The following is a 27,453-nucleotide window of genomic DNA, read 5'->3' on the forward strand; positions in this document are numbered from 1 at the left end:
TCACAAAGGGCTTTCAACCATCCTTTTTTTCTTGGCTTGGAGGTAGAAGATGCGGTTTTCTTCAGGATAAGTGACTTTGCTGAGGGGCATCCTGTAGATGTTGGCATTTTTCGTGGTCACCAAGAGGAACAGTAGCGTGGCCAAACAGAAGGGCCAGGTGCAAGCCGGCAATCCCGCCTGAAGAGGAAGACACAAACCACATGCTCCTTTGAGATTCCGTCACAGAGCACCACCCTTCATCCTATTCTCATTCAGCCCAGGGGGATGCGTCCCTGGGCTGCCGATCTGGACTCGGCTTCTGCCCACCGGGACCGAGTCCAAGGGCCCAGTCGGACTGCATTTAGCAGGCGAAACGTCGCCGTCCATTCCCCCGGTGGTCAGTGGCACATCCACCTTGCGCATCTTTCCCTCCTCTCATCCAGCCAGGCTTCCTACACCACGTGTGCGGAGATGAGCCCAGGCAGCCAGAGGTGTCACTCCGCAAGCTACTAGGGGCTCCTGACCCCTCACCACACCCACAGGGCCCTCCTTGATTGGTTTGGTCTGTGGTGACCTCTCTCCTCCTGACTCCCACCCAGACCAATCTTGGACTTCCCTTCCTTTCGTTCCAGTTCCCAAATAGACTCTAAGCTCTTGGAGGGGAGGTCCTTCCTCTGGGCTGTTCTTGGCAACTCATGCAGTTCTGGAGAAGGTCAAGGGCAAGACAGTGCTGAAAAGGAAGGAGGCACTAAACAGGCAACGATTTTGCCTATTAAATAATTCAGCTAGGACATGGGTCTGAGTACGTCTTACGACTGACGAGGGGTTTAAAAAAAGACAAGGGGTATGAACAACGAATGGCTCAATTAAAAACAAAACCCAAACCATTTGGGTCTGTAGGCAATTATCCTTTTCCTCCCTTTCTTGATTTCTCAACCACTACCTGGTTTTGGCTTTCTGTTCAAGTAGAAGATATTCTAAAGTCAGTTCCCTGATCCTCAGAGTTAGAGTAGGAACTTGATAAATATGTTATACAGCCTTTCACTTCTTTAAATTATGCAATCTGGTATTTTTATTTTTTTGTTTTTTTTAATCTGGTATTTTTTTTAGCAAGCCCGGTGATTGTAGTTTGGACTAAAATTTACTATGATGTTAGCAGGTGTGTGAACAGGCAGGTCCAGGAGACGGGAAGATCGTGGTGACCGCAGCCCTGGCTCCTGCTGGAACACCACGTGGGGGACCCCAGGAGGGTTTCCACATCACTGAAAATGGATCAACCATGCTGATGATAAAGCGAGATTAAAGCCAACTCACCACAGCCATCACGTGGGACAGACTGACTCCAAGGTAGGCCGTGAACAGAGCTACAAAAAGAAGGGAACAAGACTTAGTAGGTGCACTTTTCATTACAGGGAAGACTGCTTTCTGGTATAAATCTCCTGGAAATCCATGTTTCACCAGCTAGCTCGGCACCCTGGTTACAAGTAGGAGCTTACAGTCGGCAGCTCTGGGTTCAAATCCAGACTCTGCCACTTAGGAGCTTGGTGGCCCCCATTCTAAGCCTCCACTTCCTCACCTGCTCAATAGAGGTGATAGGAATTTCTCACGGGGTTGGTGTCATCATGAAAGGAGATAATACTTGGGTTTAGCACACAGTAAGAGGTACTCAGTAAAGGGAGTTTTCTGTGGTTACTATTCTGTTGCTATTATTGCTGATCCCTAAGGAAAAGGCCTTCTATGGCAAATTAACTTCCCTGTTATTTTATCTGAGCATAGTTGAATTAAAATGATGGGGGCGCCTGTTAAGCGTCTGACACTTGATTTCAGCTCAGGTCATGGTCGCAGGGTTGTGCAGTCGAGCCCCACTTTGGGCTCCACACTCAGTGTGGAGTCTGCTTGAGATTCTCTCTCTCCCTCTCCCTTTGCCCCTCCCCCACTTGCTCTCTCTCTCTCTCTAAAATAAGTAAAATCTTAAAAAAAATGAAACGTATGAATGTTTCTTGAGATAGCATGGTTTCTGTGCAATCACAATATATGCATCTAGGAGTCTCATATTAATGGTTAGAATTCACAGTTACAAAAAAATCATGGTATAAAAAAATAAAAAGCAGAAACTGACCACAAACTTGGGATTTCTTCCCATAAAAACATTGTTCCAAATACCATTAAGATTGGCATATAGGCCAATGAATTCATATGCTGTGTTTTTATTTACTCTGAGTGAGCACGGATCTTAAAGTAGGTAATGTGAGTCTATGTGTGACCCTCAATGTAAAACAACACACACAAAGATCTCAAGTAGCTAATCATCAGTTGAAGAGGGGGCTCGGGGAAGTTCAGGGAAGCTCAGGTTTCACAAAGGCATGCTGCAGAATGACCGTGCATTGGCCACCCAGTCCCCTGGGCCATGGCTGGCTCTGTTAGACATGCCCACCACCTAGACCTCCAGGGCAGGGAGAAGTGACATGAGCCCCCAGGGGGGCAGGGTGGGAAGTGGGGGGAGGGACTCTGATCCTATTTACTTTACCATCCTTTCATCAATCTTTGGTCTTTTTATCCTGGTATTTTTGTTCAACAGTCTACCTCATTTTTTCACATCTGAATTGTCTCATGCTAGGGGGAAAGGCTTGTCTTGGAAACAGCCTGGGCTTCAAACCCCGGCTCTGCCATTTTATTGTACAAAAAAATCACTGAACTTGGGAATCCAGTATTATCGTCTGTAAAAGGGCAACTTGACGATGCGCTTTACAGGGAGGAGATGAATCTCAAATGCAGTCTTGTATTTCCACAAACAGCCACTGTCAACCCATCCATGTCCCCAGGGGTGTGTGTGGGGGGGGGACCACGATGCTGCTCTGAACAGAAGCGGGCAGTGGCTTGGTTTGGAAGAGCTTCTTTGTTTGGTTTTGATAATTTCATTCTTTTTTTTCCCCCTTTCATTCTTCCTTCCTTCCCTCCCTCCTTCCTTCCTTCCTTCCCTCACTCATTCAACAAATACTCACTGCCTTCGGGTAAGCACCAGAACACTCTGCCCTGCTCTCTTGGGTACCAGCTCTTCTCCGAGACCTCCCCTGAGCCCATGAGTCCTTACTGCCATTCTTCTCCTTTTCACACGGGTCGCACCTGGAAGGCACAGTTACCGCCCCGGTCTCTTCCTGCTAGGCTCCTTCCAAGTGGTCTCCGATGACAAGTTGCTTTTTTTCCACAGTAAGAGCATCAGACTGTCTAACAGTAGCTGCCATCAATTAAGGCTTGCTGAGTGGGACCGGTAGAGCCTCCCATTAGAGGAGAAGTCTGCACACCACAGGGTGTAGGCGATGACTCTGACAGTGCTCTGGGCAGCCGAGGGACAGAAAGGCCCTGAGTGCTGAGCAGACAGTGCCCATCCCAGCAGACCGCCGTGGGCCAGTCCTACTAGGGCAACCCAAGCACTGAAAGGGGACAAAATGTCGGGGCGCCTGGGGGGCTCAGTCAGTTAACCCCCTTCTTTTGATTTCAGCTCAGGTCCATGATCTCAGGGTCCTGAGATCGAGCCCTGCCTTGGGCTTGCACTGGGCGTGGAGTCTGCTTAAGATTCTCTCTCTCCCTCCACCCCTCCCCATCTCTAAATAATAAAAAAACCCCAAAAAACCAAAAAACCAAAAAGAGACAAAATGTGTCTCCAGTTTGCGCTGACAAGATAACAAAATTGAGGAATTCCCTGGTGGGCAGTTTCCGGTTTCCAGGCAGGGCAGGTGGCCCTGCCAGGCTCTATCAGAGCTTCCCCGCTCTTCTGATAACACCATCGGAACCAGGGAAAGAGCAACTCTGTAATAAATGTCTGTTATTTACTTGCCCTGGCTGGCAGAGTTGGTCTCTCGTTTGGCAGGGTCAGGGTGATGTGGGCAAGCTGGAACTTGCTGTGACATTTTCCATGTGAGACTTGCTTTACAAGAGGGGCTGGAGGTCTGCCTCCACACTTTCTGTCCAAAGACGGAGAGGGGCAGGACCCAGTGTGGATCAAACAGCCACTCTCGCACATTGTCCGTGGCAGGGGAAATCCGCATGGCCTCTGTGGGGGTGAATGTGGCATCTACTGAAATTCAAATGGGCAGAGCTAGGATTTTGGCCCCAGGGTCTGGGCTCTCCGCTAATTCTGTATACTGCCCTAACCGTATGCTACACCAGTGGAGAAAATCTGACCTGTCCAAGGGAAGGTAGGCGCGATAGGCGGAATAATGGCCCCCAAAGATGTTCCTGTTCAAATCCCTAGAACCTGTGAATATGTTAGTTTACAGGGCAGAAGGGGCTTAGCAGCTGTGATTAAGTTAACGATCTTGACATGGGGAGACTAGCTGAATTATCTAAGTGGACCCAGTGTAACCACAGAGTCCTTGTAAGAGGGAGGCAAAAAAGTTGTATCGAGGGAGTAGGGTGGAATGTTTTTACTTTCTGCTTTATACTCTTCTGTATTTACTGAGTTTTTGTTTGTTTTGTCTTGTACAATAAGCCTGTACTACACCTATAGTGAAGAAAATAATGAAGATATTCCTGCTTTGAGGAAACCCATCTGCAAACATCTTTGGCTTCATCCCTTCCCACACTCTGTCAAGATCTCATCAGCAACTCTTGTGTCCAAAACAGTGTCTGCTTGATCTTGAAGGATGTGCTCAGGCCGTCCCCATGCTGGCCCGGACCTCCCCCTCCACCAACCAGACTTCCTCCTCTCGATTTTTAGGACGTACAGAGAAGCCACCTTCTCTAAGAGGTGCTTCTTGATGATTCTGAACTGTGATGCTCCCCCAGAGACTCTGGTACTGTAGACATGTCCTTGTTCCCCTCCCAGTATTCATATGGTCTCCGTGGGCTTCTCTCACCCACCTGGCTTCTGCCCTGGACCATAACACTCTCCGTGCAGAGCAACTTCTGGGATCTACGCTGCTGAGCCCCTAGCTCTTCCTAATACTGTCTGGGCTGTTTCATGAGCATTTAGTATGTATTTGTTGTTCCTGCCAACCCAGACACATAAAGGTATGCACCTTGAATAAAGATTTGAAACCTCAAACAATCTCACAATAAAGCTTCTAACCTGGCCTAGCTCAGGTGGCACGTAATCCGTCTTCTCCCTTGCCCTAAGCTTGTAAACAGATGTGGGAAAATGAGCAAAGAGCTTTGACGGGCTTAGTTGGTGGAACAGCTGTGTACTACAAAGAAGTGGGCAAAATGACGTGGACATGGTACCACCACAGCAACCTGAGATGTGTTAACCTTGCTACAGCTTCGGAAGATCGAAATTGAATGAGGCCTTAGGAATCCTCAGTCCCACCTCCTGCCCAGTGCAGGAATCCATTCTAAATCCTGCCTGACATGTGGTTGACTCTTTTATTTTTTTTATTTAAATTGAGGTGTAATTGACATACAATATTATATTAGTTTCAGGTGTACAGCATAGTGATTCTACCTTTGTATACATTGTGAAATGCTCAGCTCGGTGAAGTCTCGTCACCATCTGCCACACACACAAAATTAATATAATATTATTGACTCTATTCCTCATGTGGTATATGACACCCCATGGCTTATTTATTTTATGACTGGAAATGTATACTTCCCTTTACCCATTCACAACCCTCCCCCCCCCCCGCCCCCCACCTCTGGCGACCACCAATCTGTTCTCTGTACTTACTGAGTCTGGGTTTTGCTTTGTTGTGTTTGTTTTTTTAGATTCCACATGTAAGTGAAATCATATGGTATTTATCTTTCTCTGACTTATTTCACTTAACATAATACCCTCAAGTTCCACCCGTGTTGGTGCAAGTTGCAAGATTTCATTCTTTTTTATGGTTAAGTAGTATTCCATTGTGTATGTATATTTGTGATCTGACCTTTTAGTAGCAGCTTAGATAACTTGGATTGATTCACCTGGTGATAAACTGACTCTAGACAAATATTTCTATTGGTTAGGAACGATTTCTGCACCTTCCACCATCCTCCGCCCTGCATATCCCCCAGGGAGGGTCATTCCCTGCACTCTTAACAGATTATCTTAAATCCTTTTACTTTGTATTGGATTAGGGATGCCAGAGGCTCTGGGTGAATAAGCCTCCCCTTTACAAGGGCCTGAGAAATCCATTAGCTTTTCAAATCTAAATCACTTGAGCTCTGTTTTTACCTCAAGGCCTGAATGCTGCCACAGGGAAGCTGGGGTAGTGAGTGGATGTAATTCCAGAGGTTGTTAGCAAATGTGGATTCTGGGCTTGCATTTACTCTAACTGACTGGATGCCCTTCAGCACATCACTTTACTTCTCTGGCCTCAGAACCCCAATAGTAAAATGAGGGGGCTGGGGCGGAGATCTGCAGAACCTCTCCTAGCTCTGACAGGCCGAGGCTGGCTAGAATACCGGGGTCAGAAGCGGTGAACACAGTGCAAGACGTGGCCCCCAGAGCACCAGCAGCAGCACCGTCTGGCCCTCTTTAAATGCCAACTCCTCCCTACCTCAAACGAGGAATCAGACACGGGGTACTGGGGCGGGGGGCAGCCATCTGTGTTTTAACAAGCCTTCCAGGTGATTCTGACGTTCCCTGAAGTGTGAGAACAGCTAGATTCTTGTGATTCTCAAAGGGCCACATGTAGTCCTACCTGATTCAGCAGGAGGAATGGCTCTGTATCTAGCTCGAGTCATTTCATCTTAGTTTCTTGGGTCAAACGATGAGTATGAAGAAATAGGATGAGTCAAGTTTCTACCTCCCCCCTTCCCCTCCCCCATATACAGATGGCAAAATGGTTAACCCGACTCAACAGGCTCTCCTGTCCTCATGACAGCCAATGAGGAGGGCACAGCAGAGCTTAACCCTCCCGGGGAGGGGACGCCACTTGTCCTGCTCACACACGCAGACAGCCGGGGGCCCACACTGGAACCGCGGCCCCAGCGTCTCACACAGTCCCTTTGTACTGTGTGGACTGATCCCATAGTTATGAGCAACCCTCCCGCCAGTGCCCGGAATACTCACCACAGGCAAGAGCCAGGATGTGCGTTTGCCAGGTGAGAGCCATGAACATTCCTCCAATTGCAATGCAGGCCAGAGAGCTGTTGAAACCCCAGAGTCCAAGGTAGATGTTCTCAAATGGTGCCGAGACACTGAGTCCTATTAGGTGAGACAGGTGAAGTCAGGGCTGGGCACCAAAGGCAGGACGCTCTGGAAGGAGGCCAGGGGTGGGGGAAGCTAGTCCCACTGGTCCCTGGGAAGCAGAGCCCTCAAGAAAGCCTGGCCTTTGGAAGATGCCTGAGGGGAGGCATGCGGGGCAGGAGCTGCTCGATGTTTGCTTACCTGCTGCTATCCCCAGCAGCGACCCGATGGCAGCATGCAGGGACATGAGTGGGGAGGAGAGCAGAAGGGCGACCAGGAAAATGCCCCCTGTCCACGGGTTATCACAGCCGTAGATCTGGCCCACACCCACGGGCAGCGATTTCAATAACTGCAAAGCGATTTAGAAAATGAGCTCATTAACACAACTGAGCAGAAAGCCGCGGGACCCCCACAAGCGCATACAGTGTCATGTTAGAGTTAGCGTTTCTCGTCTTCCCAGGTCAGTGTTACTCATTTTTAAAAGTTTCTTTCTCTTGACAGAGAAATCTCGTTCTTCTGCTTTATCCCGAGAGATAGACCCACCCGCCCCTGGCGAATGTTGAGCCTGCCTTCTCAGAATTCCCCTTTGCTCGGGGGCTCCGCTGTGCGCACGGCCACTTGGAGCTGGTGGCTGATAGGCTCCCGGGTGGTCTCACTGCCACCCCCCCCCCCCCCCCCCCGGCGATGACCTGCCGAGTCTCCCAGTGAGGACGGCAGGGACCACCGCTGACATTTCCGCTGCTCTTAACTGTCCATCGGTTGTCAGGCTAACACGTTAGTGCACACCAAGGTCAAGAGAAGTGTTATTACTTTCGTGCAGTTGGGTTGTTAAGGCCAGAGACCCAGAGCTGGGTTATCTTATCCACAATTCAGAAGCAATTATCGGCAAGTTCAGGAATCAGGACCCTATTTATACTTACCTAGAACATGTATTAATTTTTTTTAATTTTATTTTATTATGTTATGTTAATCACCATACATTTACATCATTAGTTTTGGATGTAGTGTTCCATGATTCATTGTTTGTGGATAACACCCAGTGCTCCATTTTTAATGGAGCTCCATTTTTTTTTTTTAAAGATTTTTTATTTATTTATTTGAGAGAGAGAGAATGAGAGAGAACACATGAGAGGGGGGAGGGTCAGAGGGAGAAGCAGACTCCCCGCCGAGCAGGGAGCCCGACGCGGGACTCGATCCAGGGACTCCAGGATCATGACCTGAGCCGAAGGCAGTCGCTCAACCAACTGAGCCACCCAGGCTCCCTGGAGCTCCATTTTTAACGTGCCCTCTTTAATACCCATCACCAGGCTAACCCATCCCCCCACCCCCCTCCCCCCTAGAACCCTCAGTTTGTTTCTCAGAGTCCATAGTCTCTCATGGTTCATCTCCCCCTCTGATTTCCCCCCTTCTTTTTCCCTTCCTGCTATCTTCTTTTTTTTTTTTTTTTAACATATAATGTATTATTTGTTTCAGAGGTACAGGTCTGTGATTCATCAGTCTTACACAATTCACATGGGGGAGGGTACGTGCTATGGTGAGCGCTGTGAATTGAGCTGAGGAACCAAAGCTTGAGAACCATGAATTATTGTACATATTCTTTGAGATCTACCCAAAGAAGAAGCAGAATAGAGAGGTTCTTTAATGAGACCTAACAGTAAGCTGCCAGCTCTTTTGATCAGAGGAGGCAGAACATGTATTAATTTAAGCCAGAATATCATTGGCTTCTTCCACTTACCAACAACTGCCAGTTAGTCCTCAAAACACAAGACCACATGTGAATGTCACAGTTCTCTGTTCTGGCTGAGGCCTGATGTCAGCTATGTGCTCAACAGAATGGCAGTTTTCGGGAAAGTACAGGGTTTGATTGAAGCTAACAGATAATAATTCTTTATAATGGCACTTCTGGTCGGGCCAGGAGAGGCATAATTAGCCACATTAGGCTCCTTTGTGACCAAGTCCATTTACTTGCCCCACACCACATGTACATCTTTTGAGTGACCTTGGGGAGGCAGACTCTGCGACAGGGGACCCTGCTGTGGCATGAGGACCTGCCTCCTCCCCTCATTCATTCGGTGGGATCTAACACTGGCTTGCAAACCCTGCTCCGGTCCTTGTGCAGAGCACAGGACCAGACTGTGAGTTTGATTCTATCCTAAGATGGACCCTGAATTTTCCAGCTCACAGTGGATCTTTATGTCTACACAAGATCGTTTACTGTTTGTCTGGACCAGGGAACTTGACACAGGCAAAGACTACATAGGCTTCCCCTCAGAACTGATGGCAGAACTACCCCTCAGGGAGCCAGGGAAGCGGGGAGTCGGGCGAGATGGGAAAGAAGGGTGCTGATGTTGGGGTGGTAGCTCAGAGTGAGGAGAAGACCCTCACTTCCGCAGATGAGTACTGTCCAACAGAACTTCCATGGTGGCGAATATTCTGTTCGTGGCCACTGAGTGCCTGAAGTGTGGCTAGTAAGGCTAAGAAACTGAATTTTTAATTCTATTTCATTGTAATGAATTTCACATTTAAGTTAAAATAGCCACGTGGGGCTGAATAGCTACTATATTGGACAGGGCAGTTTTAGATAGATCAATTAACACTATAATATTATTTTTTGTGGGTAGGTTCGAATAAGCATTTGATTTTCTAAGTTATTTCCAAAAGCTCCCATTTATTTTCTGGGCAAGAATGTAAAGAAAAGCCTGCCTGAGCTCCTCATGCATTTTGATGGCTCAGCAAAGAGGACAGCAAAAGGGGTTATGTGACCTGAGAGTGGGAAAGCCAGGCTTTTGCACATCAAAAAGGTGCTTTTTGTTTGTTTTCCTCTGATTTTAAGCGTCCTCTTCGTCAAGAAACCTTCAACAGAGTTATTAAATAAACACCAACAGGAGTGAACCAGGTTTTTTAAAAATGGCAATTCTCTCTGTGCACACCTGTAAAGAGATACATGCAATACATCCTATGATCGTGGTTCTCAAACCCTGGTCCACATCACCGTTATTTGGGCAGCTTGTTAATACAGGTTCCTAGGCCGCCTCCCCAGAGATAATGATTTGGGGAGTCTGAGGTGGAGCTTGTGTTGGTATTTAAAAACAATGATTCTGATGGCAACCAAAGCTTGAGAACCATGAATTATTGTACATATTCTTTGAGATCTACCCAAAGAAAAAGCAGAATAGAGAGGTTCTTTAATGAGACCTAACAGTAAGCTGCCAGATCTTTTGATCAGAGGAGGCAGGTCATGGAGGGCTTAACTCCAGGCTCAAGGCACTTCCTCAAGGACTGGCCCCCATCCCATCCACCCAAAGAAGGGGCAAATTTGAAACAGAGTCTTTGATTTCCAATGGAGCTATACTCTGGACTGGATTTTAGAAAAAGAGGGGGAAACTTAGCTTTGAGCAGTCATTTAAAAAACTCTTTAAAACAAAGAAAAAAAAAAAGAGATAAAAAACCAGACCCTTGGGCGCCTGGGTGGCTCAGATGGTTGGGCGTCTGCCTTCGGCTCAGGTCATGATCCCAGGGTCCTGGGATCGAGTCCCGCATCGGGCTCCCTGCTGGGCGGGGAGCCTGCTTCTCCCTCTGCCTCTGCGTCTCTCTCTCTCTCTGACTCTCATGAATAAATAAATAAAATATTAAAAAAAACAAAACAAAACAAAAAAAAAACCAGACCCTTAACTACAGAGAACAAATTGGTGGTTACCTGAGGGAGGTGAGTGGGGGGATGGGTGAAGTCGGTGAAAGGGATTAAGAGTACAGATATCTTGATGAGCACTGAGTAATGTATAGAATTGTTGAATCATTATATTGTACACCTGAAACTAATATAACACTGTATGTTAACTATACTTCAATGATAATAATAAACAAACCCTTAGAGCCCAAAGCTTTGGAGTAGAACAAATGGTTTAGGGGGCAAGATGAAGACAGCAAGCCGAGTCTCCATCAGGCTCTGATGCCCAAGAACAATTAAACAGGAGGACACTGAGCGTCTTCCAGAGTCAGGAGGAATGCAAGAAGACAGCGTATCTTACCTGCAGGGCACTGAGGTCAGACCAGGTGATATTGGGAACTGCGGTCACGGGTTTGAACAATTTGCCTGGGAAGAATGGATTGTAATGTCCTGTGGCCGATAAGTACATTGATAATGCCATGTTGAAGGGCAGCGTGAAGACGGGGAGGTCCCATTTGCAGAACAAGGAGTTCAACGCACTTGAGAAAATTGGACTAATAACAACAACAACCACAAAACAGAATGGAAGAACATGCATGTGACAAGTCGTTTGACAAACTGAATCTCTACACTGGGGAGAGGTTTGTTTCATGGGCAAAATGCTAACGTGCTGTTGTTTCAGCAAACTTTTCACAGGGGGAAAAAGAAAGAAAACCAAAAAAACCCAAACTGAAACAAAAAAACAAACATGCGGGGAATAAATCCTGTCAGAGAATAATTCTTACATGAAGTCAAAAATCAACTCTTTGCTTATTTGGCTTTTGAAAAATTATACTCTGGGGTTGCTCACAGAGACTTATGAAATCTAGGTTTTAGAAATATTTTTGAAGTATTTTAGACATGAAGTAAAATACACAGTTAGAGCCCCCTGTGTAACCTACTTGATCATGGTACATGATCATGAGCCCCTCCCTCCTGACCAGACGCAACCGCCATCTTGAATTTCTGTATCATCTTCATGAGTCTTTAGTATATCTATTTTTGAAAAAGAGAAACAATTATCCAAGGGAGGATGTAAGGTGGTGTGGGCTGGAGGAAAAAGATCTTAAACTCGGGGTGGGAGGGGGAGCAGGAAGGGGAGGAACAGCTTTAAGTCAGGAATAGTTGGTGAACTATGTGACCTTTGGCAAGGAACTACTCCTCCATTTCCTGGTCTGTAGTCTGGGGGACTGGATTAGATTAGATTAGACTGTCTCTGGGCCCCTTTTGGGCTCTCACTTGTTAGCCCATCACTAAGGTCAGAACTCCAGATTATGGGAGGGGGTGTGGGGAGTCCCTGCTGATGACCCACTTCCTGTCCTTGAGCCTGTTTTTCGGAAATTACTTCCCGCTCAGATTGGCTCTGCCCGCAGACTCTCTCGCACACGCCTGTGGATGCAGGCCGGGGGGGGCGGTGGGGGGCGCTGCAGACTTTGTCCAGAGTGGGCTACACTACTCATTCGTGTGGGTATTCGTGTTTTATATCCTAAATGTGCCAGAGTAAGAAGGAAATGTATGCTTCCAAAAAACAAACAAAAAAGGACTTAAGAAACTAATTTGAAGGATTTAGAGTTTAAAAAAAATCCTTTTTTTTGAAGGATTTTTTGAATTCAGTAACGAAATTCTTTGAAGGCAGCAGGGGCAGGTGGATAAGGAGAGTTCATATAGGCACATACAGTGGTTCTCAAAGTGTAGTTCCTGGATCAGCCACCTCACCTGGGAACTGGTTAGAAATGCAGATTCTTAGGCTTCATCCTGGATGGGCTGAATCAGAAGCCCTGGGGAGGGGGGCTGCAGGCTGTGTTTTCACAAGCCCTGCTGGTGATTCGGTAGTGTGCACGGTGGAGGAGCGCTGATGGAGGGCATGGTTCTCAAATTTGGTTGTACTTTAGAAACCCCTGCGAGCCCAGGCAACACCCCAGACCAATTACATCAGAATCTCAGGGGATGGTGGGGGGGGGGGACGAGGTGTGTATGGAAGGTCACACGCATCAGTGTGTTTGATGCTTCCTGTTTCCAATAGACATAAACCGAATTTAATTTTAAAAAATTATTTTGCTAAAAATTGTTAGACATATGTACCATAAAATTGACCATGTTAACCATATTAAAGTCTGCGGTTTCACTTGCGTTCAGTTCATTCACATGGTCGTCTAAACATCACTGCTGTCCATTCCTAGAACTTTCTTCATCTTGCAAAACTGAAACTCTGTACCCATTAAACAGTAACTCTCCATTCCCTCCTCCCCCCACATATTTTTTTTTTAAAGGTATTTTGGACAACCAGGTACAACTTACCAAGTCATGGACATAGCAGACACAGGGAATAACAGCCACCAGAAATAGTTGCCCTTGTCTGAAAAGACAGCCATGAGGATTCCCAGCAGCGTGGCATTGTAGCCCTGGAGTCCTGCGGCGATTGCGGACCTGCGGGCGAAAGGCACAGTGTGGGCATGTCCTGGGTGGACACTGGCTGGACTTGCACATAAATGATTCTTGCAACTTTCAGATCATATTCCCATTAGGAAATGAGATTATATTTAGAAATTTATTCCAAAGTCTGTAAAAGCCAAACACTATTAAAATCATGGGAAAAAATGAAATATACATAGATAAGGATAAAATAGAACTGTGCATATAGAACAACCCCCTTCAGAGGTGTCCTAGCAAGACAAGATTCCAGCATCCAGGTGCAGAAAAGGAAATGAGAGAGGCAGCTTGTCCTGCTTCCTTTAGCCTTTCCTTCAGAAAGTTATTTCTCCTGTGTCATTAAGGGCCTTTGATCTGAACAGAGTTGTTCCATGAAACTGTTCTCTAAGTCTGACATTCTTGGTGAGAGGCGTAAGATGGTCCAACTGTAAATTCACTTTCGTAGTGTTTGTGACCTTAAAAACATTAATCTTCCAACGTAGCATACATTTTCATCTTCCTGTGCTTCCCTTTTGTGGTCTCCAAATATACATTTCCAAATTATTGCAAAGAAAAATAATTACTTTAACTGGGCAGAGTATTCCATTTATGTGCATATTTAACACCAAATTCATTCTTGGGTTCCTTTTTGCCTCTCAGCCTTCTGAAGGTTGACCTATTGTCTTCCTTAACTAATCCTTTGGGACATGTAGGAATTGATGGGATTTTTGCTGGTTTAACTCTGGAAGTGATACTCTCTTCTAGAATTTGGGAATATACATGAGGACAGTGGACAGCTAGGCAAAGACTCGCCTTCTCAACAAGGGACTTGCAGATTGAATGCTTGGCTGCCATTGCTTTAATGGCAACGTCAGCAAGTTGTGGAACACCAGAGTTAAAACAACAGACACTGTGTATTCACTTAAAACAGGATTGCTCTTTTAATGTGGTCCTTTAGGACTGAGGAAAGTAAGAGAGAATTGAAAATCAACACATATAAATATGGCTTGCCTTCTAAATAATACCTGATAAGGAAAATGGGTCAATTTTTGCTGGAACAAAACAATGAAGGAATATTTGATATGGTACAATCCTGGACCACACCTTCAAACTGGATGCACTGTTTCCTGATGTGCATTGGAATAGGATTTAACCTGACCTATGGAGAACAAATCAGGCCCCTTGGACCTGAAGGGAAAGTGGAACATTTTCGGATTCTCTCTCTGAGAAGCTCCTTAGGTAACTTACAGTAAATATTACAAGAGCTTAGTTGTGTAATGACCCTCCACTGGTGCTTACTCATTGATCCTGGACACCTAGAAGACCAGCAGCCTCCCTGACAAAACTAGAAAGTCAGGAGCTGTCTAATCCCATGGTGGGAGTTCGCTTATCACTTCCTCAACAACAGATCAATTTATAAAGTACGTGCTATTTTTAACCCAACACATAGTTCAGAAGACACACTTACACGTCTTAAGTCAGAACTAATTAACTTGGAATTTGTGATTATTCATCTCTCTAGAAACTGAACTAACATCTGCACTGTCTATAAAGAATGAATTTACCAAACTAAGCATGCAAACAATATATAATGGGATTAGTCGGGATTTTTAAGTCACCAAGACTTTTCAAGAACTCATATGCTTGTGTTGCCTGAGTGGCTCAGTCGGCTAAGTGTCTACCTTCGGCTCAGGTCATGATCTCGGGGTCCTGGGATTAAGCTCTGCGTTGGGCTCCTTACTCAGTGGGGAGTCTGCTTCTCCCTCTCCCTCTGCCCCTTCCCCTGCTTGTGCTCTCTCTCTCTCTCTCAAATAAACAAATAAATAAATAAATAAAATCTAAAAAAAAGAACTCATATGCATTTTTACCCACACAAAATGCTGATGATAAATAATTGATTAATCATTGAAGAAGAATGATTTAGTGAATGACTCAAGAGAAATAATAAAGGATACAAATAATCCCCTGACCTCTGGCTCAAGACAAATATAGAGTTCTGTAGAATAAAGGTGGGTTTTTCTGGGAAGGGTGGGGCTTTATCACTGATGCCCAATTCACTGATTAACTCCTGTGTTCTCAGAAGCAGGAAGAGCAGACTGGGATGGATGCACCTACCTGTCCTGGGCAAGCAATAGGGCTGTCAGGGTGGAGACCACTGTTCCCACACAGCCATTGAGAGCCCACCAGGGATTCTGGACCAGGAGTCCAACCAGAATCAGGATTCCACTGATGGGGTTGCTGACAAACACCACTTGGGATATGCCCCGAAGAACCCAATCAACGAACTGGAGCACCTGTGGTTTGTCTGGAAGAGATGAGATGGACAGAGCTAAGGAAGTGACAAGTCAAGGTGCTCCCTTCCACGCCCAGTGCCCACCCTGAGTAAAATCATCAAAATCCCCTCTGATAAAGGTGAAACTAATTTGTGATATTCCTGGAAGCTGTTTCCCTCTGAGCCATTTCCCCTTTAGTCGTACCCAGGTCCCCGAAACCCTCCAGTTTCTTTACGCTCAACCCACACTGCCCTTATTAGAATCTCCACTGCAGAAAGCACTGAATGCACTTATTTACCATGCTCAGAGGTACAGACTCTTAAGCTAAAGAAATGAATTATTAGAGTAAAACTTCAGTTTTTAAGTACTGAAATTATGGGCTGGAGCCAGGTGCTTTCCTCTAATTTGAGTAGGTCCCTGGCCCTAAGCACTATCTCCATAAAAAAATATTTGAAGAGGCTTGCAGGTTAGAAGATAAAAAATTAGGGGCGCCTGGCTGGCTCAGTTGGTAAAGCATGTGACTCTTGATTTCAGGATTGTAAATTTGAGCCCCATGTTGGGTATTGAGATTACTTAAACATAAAATCTTGGGGCACCTGGGTGGCTCAGTGGGTTAAGCATCTGACTCTTGATTTTGGCTCAGGTCCTGATCTCAGAGTTGTGGGATCAAGCCCCACGTCAGGCTTCATGCTCAGTGGGAGTCTGCTTGAGATTCTTTCTTTCTTTTTTTTTTTTTTTAAAGATTTTATTTATTCATTTGAGAGAGAGAATGAGATAGAGAGCATGAGAGGGGGGAGGGTCAGAGAAAGAGGCAGACTCCCCGCTGAGCAGGGAGCCCGATGTGGGACTCGATCCCGGGACTCCAGGATCATGACCTGAGCCGAAGGCAGTCGCTTAACCAACTGAGCCACCCAGGCGCCTGAGATTCTTTCTTTACCTCTGCCCCTCCCCCTGCTTGTGTTCTCTCTTTCTCTCTCAAATAATAAATAAATAAATCTTTAAAAAAATAAATAAGATCTTTTAAAAAAGACAAAAAGTTAAAAACTGGAGAGGAGAGAGATCAATAGAAGGCAGGGGACTGTAATGAAAGATACAAGTAGAAGAACCAGCAAGCCATTTCCCCCAAAGCTACTTCCCCCATCACTCCAAGGGATGGAAACATAAATACCTTTAAGCCAGCTGGCAAATTCTTTCATATCACCGGTGACATAGCCAAGTGCCTTGGGGAGGTACCTTCTTCTTGGACTTCGTAAAACCTGATTTTCACCCTGGTCCATTTTAACCATAGTGGGACTATCCTCCATGGTTATCTCTTCCTCTGGCTCCTTGAGGAAAGGACAGAGCTCATAAACATCCTAATGCAGAACACTTCAGACTGGCCAGCACTGGGCCTGGTTGCAGTAGCCACGGAGGATGAGTTAAAAAGCACTTCATCTGTATCATGACATCCCAGGGGACTAAGAAAGCACCAATTTCCTCTTGAACCATTGTCATGGAGATTATTACCCAAATCCTAATCCCATACTGCTTTTGTCATCACTGTCTTTAATGCTACCATGAGAAGGTTCTGGCCTTGAGTTTCATAAGGTCCAGTTTCTAATTCAACAAATATCCATAGAACACCTACATCCTACACTAAAAGAGCTCAGTCTAGTGGAAAAGACTGAAAAATATTTAATTTCAACATACTGACTGAAATAATAATATAGGAAGAGCTAAGACCAAGTACTTAAGATTCATGCTGTTGGCCAGAGGAGCCAGAGGTTAAGTTACAAAATGGCGCTCACGAATGCTGATCAAACAGCTACTTCCCAAGATGAGCAGCCTTTTTCTTAAAATTAAGTTTTTTACTTTAATTCCAATATAATTAGCATAGTGTTATGTTAGTTTCAGGTACACAATATGGTGATTCAACAATTCTATACATTACTCAGTGCTCATCATGGTAAGTGTACTCTTAATCCCCGTCACCTATTTTACCCATCCCCCCACCCATCTCTCCTCTGGCAACCATCACTTTGTTCTCTACAGTTAAGATTTTGCTGGGCGTCCTGGTGGCTCAGTTGGTTAAGCGACTGCCTTCGGCTCAGGTCATGATCCTGGAGTCCCGGGATCGAGTCCCGCATCGGGCTCCCTGCTCGGCGGGGAGTCTGCTTCTCCCTCTGACCCTCCTCCCTCTCATGCTCTCTGTCTCTCATTCTCTCTCTCTCAAAAAATAAATTAAAAAAAAAAAGTTAAAAAAAAAAGAGTTTGCTTTTGGTTTGTGTCTTTTTCTTTGTTTGTTTGTTTTGTTTCTTAAGTTCCACATATGAGTGAAATCATATGGTATTTGTCTTCTCTGATGTATTTCACTCAGCATTATGCTCTCTAGCTCAATCTATGTTGTTGCAAATGGCAAGATTTCATTTGTTTTCATGACTGAATAATATTCCTTTGTATATGCCCCACATCTTCTTGGATACTTGGGCTCCTTCCATAATTTGGCTATTGTAAATAATGCTGCAATAAACATGGGGGTTCATATGTTCTTTCAAATTAGTGTTTTTATATTCTTTGGGTAAATACCAAGTAGTGTGATTACTGGATCATGGGGTAGTTCTATTTTTAATTTTTTGAGGAACCTCCATACTGTTTTCCACAGTGGCTGCATCAGTTTGCGTTCCCACCAACAGTACATGAGGGTTCCTTTTCCTCCACATCCTCACCAACACTTGTTGTTTTTTCTGTTTTTGATTGTAGCCATTCTGACAGGTGTGAGGTGATATCTCATTATGGTTTCGATTTGCATTTCCCAGATGATGAGTGATGTTGAGCCTCTTTTCATATGTCTGTTGGCCATCTGAATGTCTTCTTTGGAGAAATGTCTGTTCATTTCTTTCTTTCTTTTTTTTTTTTCCGGAAATGTCTGTTCATTTCTTCTGCCCATATTTTTTAATTGGATTATTTGGGGGCAGGTGTTGAATTATAGAAGTTCTTTATACATTTTGGATACTAACCTTTTATCCATTATATCATTTGCAAATATCTTCTCCTATTCAGTAGGTTGTCTTTTAGTTTTGTTGATTCCTTTGCTGTGCAGAAGATTTTTTTTGGATGTAGTCCCAATAACTTATTTTTGCTCTTATTTCCCTTACCGCAGGCAACATATCTAGAAATGTCAGTGTCAGAGAAATTCCTGCCTCTTCTAGGATATTAATGGTTTCTGGTCTCACATTTAGGTCTTTAATCCATTTCGAGTTTATCTTTGTGTGTGGTGTAAGCAAGTGGTCCAGTTTCATTCTTTTGCATGTAGCTGACCAGTTTTCCCAACATCGCTTGTTGAAGAGACTGTCTTTTTTCCCATGGCACGTTCTTGCCTCTTTGGTTGAAGATTAACTGATCATATAATTGTGGGTTTTTTTCTAGGCTTTCTCTCCTGTTCCATTGATTTATATGTCTGTTTTTGTGTCAGTACCATACTGTTTCAATTACTACATCTTTGTAGTATAACTTGAAGTGTGAAATTGTGATGCCTCCAGTTTTGTTTTTCTTTTTCAAGGTTGTTTTGGCTATTCTGGGTCTTTAGTGGTTCCATACAAATTTTAATATTATTTATTCTAGTTCTGTGATGAATGCTCTTGGTATTTTGTTATCAATTGCATTAAATCTGTAGATTACTTTGGGTAGTATGGACATTTTAACAATATTTGTTCTTCCAATCCATGAGCATGGAATATCTTTCCATTTGTTTGTATCATATTTAATTTCTTTCATCAATATTTTATAGTTTTCAGAGTACAGGTTTTCTACCTCCTTGGTTAAGCTTATTTCTAGATATTTTATTATTTTTGGTGCAATTGTAAATGGGATTGCTTTCTTTCTTTTTTTTTTTTTTAAAGATTTTATTTATTTATTTGACAGAGAGAGAGATAGCGAGAGCAGGAACACAAGCAGGGGGAGTGGGAGAGGGAGAAGCAGGCTTCCCGCTGAGCAGGGAGCCCGATGCGGGGCTCGATCCCAGGACCCTGAGATCATGACCCGAGCCGAAGGCAGATGCTTAACGACTGAGCCACCCAGGTGCCCTGGGATTGCTTTCTTAATTTCTCTTTCTCTTGCTTCATTATTGGTGTGTAGAAATGCAACAGATTTCTGTACATTAATTTTGTATCCTGGGATCTTACTAAATTCATTTATCAGTTCTAGCACTTTTTTGGTTGGGTCTTTAAGGTTTTCTATATGCAGTATCCTATGATCTGCAAATAGTTAAAGTTTTACTTCTTCCTTACCAATTTGGATGCCTTTTATTTCTTTTTGTTGACTGATTGCTGTGGCTAGGACTTCCACTACTATGTTGAATAAAAGTGATGAGAGTGGACATCCTTGTCTTTTTTCTGATCTTAGGGGGAAAGCTCTCAATTTTTCACCATCGAGTATGATGTGAGCTGTGGGTTTTTCAATGTGACCTTTATTATATTGAGGTATGTTCTCACTAAATCTACTTTGTTGAGAGTTTTTATCATGAATGGATGTTGTCCTTTGTCAAACGCTCTTTCTGCATCTATTGAAATAATCATATATTTTTTATCCTTTCTCTTATTGATGTAATGTATCATGTTGATTGATTTTTTGAATACTGAACCACATTTGCATCCCAGGAATAAATCCCACTTGATTGTGGTGAATGATTTTTTAAATGTATTGTTGGATTTGGTTTGCTAGTATTTTGTTGAGGACTTTTGCATCTATTTCCATCAGAGATATTGGCCTGTAGTTCTCTTTTTTGTAGTGTCTTTATCTGGTTTTAGTATCAGGGTAATATGGGCCTCCTAGAACGAATTTGGAAGTTTTCTTTCCTCTCTATTTTTTGGAAGAGTTTAAGAAGAATAGATATTAACTCTTCTTTAAATCTTTGGTAGAATTCACCCATGAAGCCATCTGGTCCTGAACTTTTGTTTGTTGGGAGTTTTTGATCACTGCTCAATTTCATTGCCAATAATCAATTTGTTCAAATTTTCTATTTTTTCCTGACTCAGTTTTTGGAGGTTATATGTTTCTAGGAGTTTATCTGTTTCTTCTAGGTTGTCCAGTTTGTTGGCCTCTAGTTTTTCATAATATTCTTTTACAATCTTTTGTATTTCTGTGGTGGTAGTTGTTATTTCTCTTCTTTTGTGATTTTGTTTATTTGAATACTCTCTCTCTTTTTTCTTGATGATTCTGGCTAAAGGTTTCTCAATTTTTTTGCTCTTTTCAAAGAACCAGCTCCTGGTTTCATCAGTCTGTTCTATTGTTTTTTAAATTTCTATATCATTTATTTCTACTCTAATTTTTATTATTTCCTTCCTTCTACTGATTTTGGCTTTTGCTTGTTCTTTATTTTCTAGCTCCTTTAGGTGTAATGTTAGGTTGTATTTGAGATTTTTCTTGCTTCTTGAGGTAGACCTGTGTTGCTATTCTTCCCTCTTAGAAATGCTTTTGCATCCCAAAGATTTTGGACCCTTGTGTTTTCAATTTCATTTGTTTCCATGTATTTTTGGATTTACTCTTTGATTTCTTGGTTGATCCGTTCATTGTTTAATAGCATGTTATTTAACCTCCATGTATTTGTGCTCTTTCCAGGTTTTTTTCTTGTGATTTCTAGTTTCATAGTGTTGTGGTCAGAAAAAAATGCATGGTATGACTTCAATCTTTTTGAATTTGTTGAGACTTGTTTTGTGGTGTAATATGTGATCTATTCTGGAGAATGTTCCATGTGCACTTTAAAAGAATGTGTATTCTGCTGTTTCAGGGTGGAATGTTCTGACTATATCTGTTAAAATCCATCTGATCCAATGTGTCATTCAAAGCCACTGTTCCCTTGTTGATTTTCTGTTTGGATGATCTGTCCATTGATGTTAAGTGGAGTGTTAACGTGCCCTACTATTATTGTATTACTATCAGTGATTTCCTTTATGTTTGTTACTAACTGTTTTAAGTATTTGGGTGCTCCCATGTTGGATGCATAAATATTTACAATTGTTATACCTTCTTGTTGGATTTTTCCCTTTATTATTATATAGTGTTTTTTTTTTTGTCTCTTGTTACTATCTTTATTTTAAAGTTTATTTTGTCTGATATAAGTATTGCTACCCCAGCTTTCTTTTCACATCCATTTGCATGATAAATGTTTCTTCATCCCTTCACTTTCAGTCTGTACGTGTGTTCGGGTCTGAGATGAATCCCTTGTAGGCAGCATATAGATTCTTCTTCTTCTTCTTCTTCTTCTTCTTCATTTTTTAATCCATTCTGCCACCCTATGTCTTTTGATTGGAGCATTTAGTCCATTTACATTCAAAGTAATTATTTATAGGTACGTATTTATTGCCATTTTGTTCCTTGTTTTATGGTTGTTTTTGTAGTTCTTCTCTGTTCCTTTCTACTTTTGCTCTCTTCTCTCATGATTAGTTGGCTTTCTTTAGTGATATATTTGGATTCCTTTCTCTTTAATTTTGCATATCTTTAACTGGGTTTTGATTTGTGGTAACCATTCAGTTTGTATATAACATCTTCTGTATATAGCAGTCTATATTAAGTTGATGGTCACTTAAGTTTGAACCCATTCTTTACTCCACTAGCCCCATATTTTAGGTATATGGTGTCATACGTTACATCCTTTTATTTTGTGAATCCTTTGACTGATTTTTACAGATATATTTATGTTTACTGCTTTTGTGCTTCTTACTTTCCTTTCTCTTGCTTATGGTCCTTTCTTTTCACTCAAAGAGTCTCCTTTAATATTTCTTGTAGGGCTGGTTTAGTGGTCATGAATTCCTTTAACTTTTGTTTGTCTCAGAAGCTCTTTATCTCTCCTACTCTGAATGATAGCCTTGCTGGATAGAGTATTATTGGCTGCAGATTTTTTTTCCTTTCAGCACTTTGAATACGTGATGCCACTCTCTTCTGGCCTGCAAAGTTTCTATTGAAAAATCAGCTGATAGCCATACGAGGTTTCCCTTGTATGTGTTTTCTCTTGCTGCTTATAAAATCCTCTATCACTACTTTTTGCCATTTTAATTACTATGTGTCATGGTGGGAACCTCCTTGGTTTGATTTTGTTGGGGGCTCTCTGTGCCTCCTGGATCTGGATTTCTGTTTCCTTCTCTAGATTTGGGAATGTTTCAGCTATTATTTCTTCAAATAAATTTTCTGTCCCCCTTTCTTTCTCTTCTTCTTCTGGATCCCTATAATGTGAATGTTATTATGCTTGATGGTGTTGCTGAGTTCCCTAAGTCTATTCTCATTTTTGCTTATTTTTTTTTCCCTTTTACCTGCTTAGCTTGATTGCTTTCCTTTACTCTGTCCTCTAGGTCACTGATTCATTCTTCTGCTTCCTCCAGTCTTCTATTTATTCCATCTAGTGTATTTTTAATTTCATTTATTATGTTCTCATCTTTGATTGGTTCTTTTTTTTATCTCATCATTAAGGGTCTCACTGATGTCCTCCATTCTTTCCTCAAGTCCAGTGAGTATCTTTATGATCATTTCTTTAAATTCTCTATCAGGCACATTATTTATCTCCATTTCATTTAGATCTCTTGCTGTGATTTTGTCCTGTTCTTTCATTTGGGACATATTCCTCTGTCTCCTCATTTTGTCTAAGTCTCTGCTTCGGTTTCTCTGTGTTAGGAAAGTCAGCTGTGTCTCCCGCACTGGAAAGCAATGACCTTACGAAGAAGAGGTTCTGTAGTGCCCTGCAATGTTCACCAGAACCTGGTGCTCCGGGGGTGTCTTCTGTGTGTGTTGTGCACACAGCTGTTGTGACTGAGCTGCTTTTTCCTTCAGTCCAGTCATCTGCAGTGACCTTCTTTGCCTCTGGTGGGCAGGGTTTGATCTTGGCATTAAGAGTGGGCTAATCTTCGATGCCTTGGGTTTGAGCTGAGTCAGGCCAGGCGCTTGCCAGAGATACAGCAGCACCGAACCGCAGGCTGTTCTCCCTGTCTTGTCTTCTGAGAAGCTTTTGTTGGTGGGCAGGGCCTGCCGTCAGGCTTGATGTCTTCCCCGAGCCCACTGCGGGGGCTGCAGTCTGACTGGTGTACATCGTTCTCTTCCCCTATCCCTGGGACAGGACTCACTTTGGAGTGGGGCTGGTCCCTGCTGGGGCTGCTTGCACCCTGCTAAGCCTGTGGCACTGTCCTGAATTGGCTCTGAGCAAAAGGGGCCCCTCTGCGGTGCTGGGACTGGGGCAGGTTTGTCTGCAGGGGGCGGAGCAGTGGGGAAGCAGTATTAGCAAGTTCAGTAGAGAGTATCAGCAACGGCTGGTTCCTCCTGCAGGTGTCTGTGTGCTTATGCTGGGGGCCATGGGAGGAAATGGTGCCTGCCAGCTCCTTTCTTCCTGGAGGAGTCCCCCAATGGTCTCTGTCCCTCCAGGACAGGCTCTGAGATGAGTAAATAACCCTTCCCCCTGTACGCCCCAGGCATTTTTCAAACTGCTGTTTTTATGCTGTGTCCCCACGGGGCTGTTTGTTGTGCTGTCTCTTTAAGCGAGCCCGGGGTCTCAGTTTCCTCTCTCCCTCTCTGCTCTCCTAGACCCAAGCCCACTGATTTTTTAAATTTCAGGTTTTAAGTCCTGCTGGTTGTGAGAACTCATGAATTTCAGTCCCTCTGGTTTTCAAAGCCAGTTGTTATGGGGATTCGTCCTCCCAGTGTGGGTTCCCTGGTGTGGGGGTCTGTTTCTCTCCCCTCTCCATGCGCGCAGCTCCCTCCTGATGTGGACCAACCTGTGGGTCTGTTGGCTTCTGACCACATCTTTGCCCTTTCTACCCCCTTCGATGTGACCTCTTCTCTACCTTTAGTTGTGGAGTTTGTTCTGCCAGTCTTTGGATCGTTTTCTGGGTTCTTTACACTGATGTGAGTGTTATCTAGTTGTATCCATGGGACGAGGTGAGCTTAGGGTCCTCCTACTCCACCATCTTCCCCAGAAGTCCTGAGCAGCCTTTTTAAATTAAGTTTCTATTTTACAAAAATGTTTTTGTTTTTAAAGGTTTGACAGGGCAGAATTATTTACAAAACGATCTCTGTGTGCTGACACAGCCTAAGTAAAGCCCCTCATAGACACTCTCCAAGTCAAAGGTTGCTTGAATATGTCCCCACATTGGGCAACTGCCTCAGATATTCTTTATTTTTGCAATTGGTTATTTAAATGTTTCAAAAACAGTCATGAATAATATTCTATAAGGTATAGAAACTAGAAAAGGTAAAAGTGAACGAAGCTATTGAAAACCAAAAAGCTGTAACCTAAGAATTGTACAATATAAGAATATGCAAGGCACGGTTACAGTAAGCATGCCTCAGAAAAATACTAATATGACCGTGACTTGTGTTCACTACAAGACTCTTCACTTCTCATGATAACTGTGTGATGGGAAAGCACCAACATCACCAGAATGGTACCCTCTAGACAAAAATGAATTTTTCACAGTGCCAATGGTAGTGCCAAAAGAAGAATATCAATGATGTCATCCCAGAGGGAGGCAAAGGGAGAAAGACATTGGCAAACCACCTTGAGCATGCAAGCAATGCCAAGAGCACATCCAGGTACGTGTGGAGTAGGGAAGCATCAAAACTCTCCGACCCCAGAAGGCACCAGTGGAAAGCTGAATTCACAGGCATAGAGCACACCACCAAGGGAATACCCCAAATCTATGCAGACAAACCAGCTCAGCTTCTCCCTGTGGCCAGGCTGTGAGTAAGGGGTTCTCACAGATAGTTTTGGCCCCATCCTTGTTGCGTTTATCATAGCCAACAAACACCTATTAAAAGATAATAAAGTTATGCCTTTCTAAAATGTTTAGTTCTTGCAATCCTGACTCTAGTTTGGGCTTCTGTTAATCCCAGTACAAAAATCAATGTGGGTAACTGATTTTTCTATCGAGTAGCCACCATACTTCAATTGTATTATTTCACCACCCAACTAAGTGGTCTGCTTTTAAACAATGGCCAACCATTAATCATTACACAAAGCAGAAGCTATTTATGCAATGAATTCTAGACCAAGCTCATTTCGTCTTGGCAAAACGGTGTTAGACACCTGCACTTGTGAGATTGCCCATGAACCTTGGCATTAAGAAATTCTTTTTTTTTAAGATTTTATTTTATTATTTGAGGGGGAGAGAGAGAGAGCGTAAGTGTGAACATGAGCTGGGGGGGGCAGAAGGACAAGCAGACTCTCGGGTGAGCTGGGCGCCCGACGTGGGGCTCGATCCTAGGACTCTGGGATCATCACCTGAATCGAAGGCAGATGCTTAACCACCTGAGCCATCCAGGCTCCCCGGCATTAAGAAATTCTTAAATTGAAAACTGCTGGAGGTCAGGAACCAAAACTTAGTCTGTAGGGAGCTCAGCTGGACCCATAGTGAAACATGGAAAACGATTCGAATTTTAAGCAATTATGAAAAACTACCTTTTATTTTATAAATAATAGCTAATGATAGCTATCATTTATTTTCATATATCTTCCTCTTTAAATCTTATAACTGACAACATTGCTCAGTAAGCTCCTTCCTCAGCTCCAGTACCCGTTTGTAAAGTAGGACCAATTTATGAGAGGCATCAGGTTTCACCCCAGGCAACGGCAAGAGGCTCAGACACAATTGCTTTGAGTTTCTATAACTGAGTAGATCTGTTCCTACAGAGGCAGCATTGAATGAAAACATTCCAGTTTTTCCATCAACTACAGAAACAGTAAAGTGTATAGGTTATTTCAGGGTGAACAAATTCATGTTCTCGAAATTTCCAACATATATTTACTTATTTTAGAGGGTTTTAAATACACCATCAGCTCAGGGATTTTGGAGATACAGATGCCAAACCCGATACTACAACTGGTCAGACGTGATCTAGAACCTGCTTGGCCTGAGCTCCTTGCCGGGCCTCCCAAAGCGGAAGACTGAGTTATTTCTGTCGGGAGTCCACAGCCCAGCATATAGAAGAGGGCTTATTGTGATTTGTCTCCCTAGTACCTGCGTGTTGGGATGGTTTGTCAGGGTACCATGCCCGAGAGAGAGGGCTCCTCTCCCAGGGTAAGCAGATGGTGCTGTGGCAGACCCCGCCCACGAACCATTTATTCTGAACTACTGAACACTTCCAGAGCCCTTCAGATCCTGAAGACTTGCTCCAGAACTCAGGCAGGAGAACTGGTTATGAGAAACCAGTAACTTCAAGGTTGTAGTTCACCCTAGAATTTTATCACGTGTGACGATTTGCAGTTCTTTGGAGAACTTTTAAGAATTCTGATCAGGGGGGCACCTGGGTGGCTCAATCGTTAAGCGTCTGCCTTCGGCTCAGGTCATGATCCCAGGGTCCTGGGATCGAGCCCCGCATCGGGCTCCCTGCTTGGCGGGAAGCCTGCTTCTCCCTCTCCCACTCCCCCTGCTTGTGTTCCCTTTCTCGCTGTGTCTCTCTCTGTCAAATAAATAAAATCTTAAAAAAAAAAAAAAAAAAAGAATTCTGATCAGGAAGGCAATGCAGCCGGGGACTTCTACTGATGCTCAGATTCCTCAAATCTAAGTCGGCCATTAAATTTAACTAAAAAGACAAGAAAATAAAGGGAAGAAGCTCTAAATAAGTAGCAACAGGGTAAGATTAAAACCCCAGACTCCTTTTTCCTAGCTTTTCCACTGTTCTCAAAACTCAGTAGTTCAGTCTTACCCAAGTTGAGTGCCGTGTGACTTTCAGGACCAAGACTCCCGTGCATCCCGCTGCCCCTCAGCAGAGCATGAGGACCCCACTTCCCGGGCTCTGTTCCGAAGAGACACACCAGAGCTTGGAGCGCAGGCGCCCACGTTCTTGGAGACAGAGGTTGCACCGAGGGAGCATACCTGATCCGGGGGCCCCTGTGCTGGGGCCATGCTGAGCCGGGCGAAGCCTCCGAGCGCAGCCTCCCCAGCCTTATCTCCACAAGGGTCCTTCCAAAGAGGACCACGAGGGGCATCACCAGCGCCGGCAACCAAAGACTGTCCATTCAT

General features: G+C 43.9%; 1 protein-coding gene across 1 annotated transcript; it reads right to left on the reverse strand.

The window, feature by feature from the left end:
- On the reverse strand, positions 1 to 27,453 carry SLC14A1 (solute carrier family 14 member 1 (Kidd blood group)). Its single transcript, XM_021686328.1, has 9 exons — positions 27,307 to 27,453; positions 16,644 to 16,800; positions 15,318 to 15,507; positions 13,092 to 13,220; positions 11,116 to 11,308; positions 7,289 to 7,436; positions 6,971 to 7,105; positions 1,294 to 1,343; positions 1 to 177 (listed from the first exon to the last, which is right to left on the reverse strand). The coding sequence occupies exons 1-9, from the start codon at positions 27,451 to 27,453 to the stop codon at positions 1 to 3; spliced, it is 1,326 nt and encodes a 441-aa protein (XP_021542003.1).

Source organism: Neomonachus schauinslandi, chromosome 14 (assembly GCF_002201575.2).
Source record: "Neomonachus schauinslandi chromosome 14, ASM220157v2, whole genome shotgun sequence".
NCBI classification, from domain to species: domain Eukaryota; kingdom Metazoa; phylum Chordata; class Mammalia; order Carnivora; family Phocidae; genus Neomonachus; species Neomonachus schauinslandi.

What these genes read in the sequence shown, in the direction of transcription:
- SLC14A1 (XM_021686328.1), bottom strand. Translation starts at nt 27,453, where the DNA reads ATGAATGGACAGTCTTTGGTTGCCGGCGCTGGTGATGCCCCTCGTGGT. An exon ending in CATCCTGGCTCTTGCCTGTG is followed by an intron (nt 1,344 to 6,970) that starts GTGAGTATTCCG and finishes TTCTTTTTGTAG; the next exon opens with CTCTGTTCACGGCCTACCTT. An exon ending in TGTCCCACGTGATGGCTGTG is followed by an intron (nt 178 to 1,293) that starts GTGAGTTGGCTT and finishes CTTCCTCTTCAG; the next exon opens with GCGGGATTGCCGGCTTGCAC.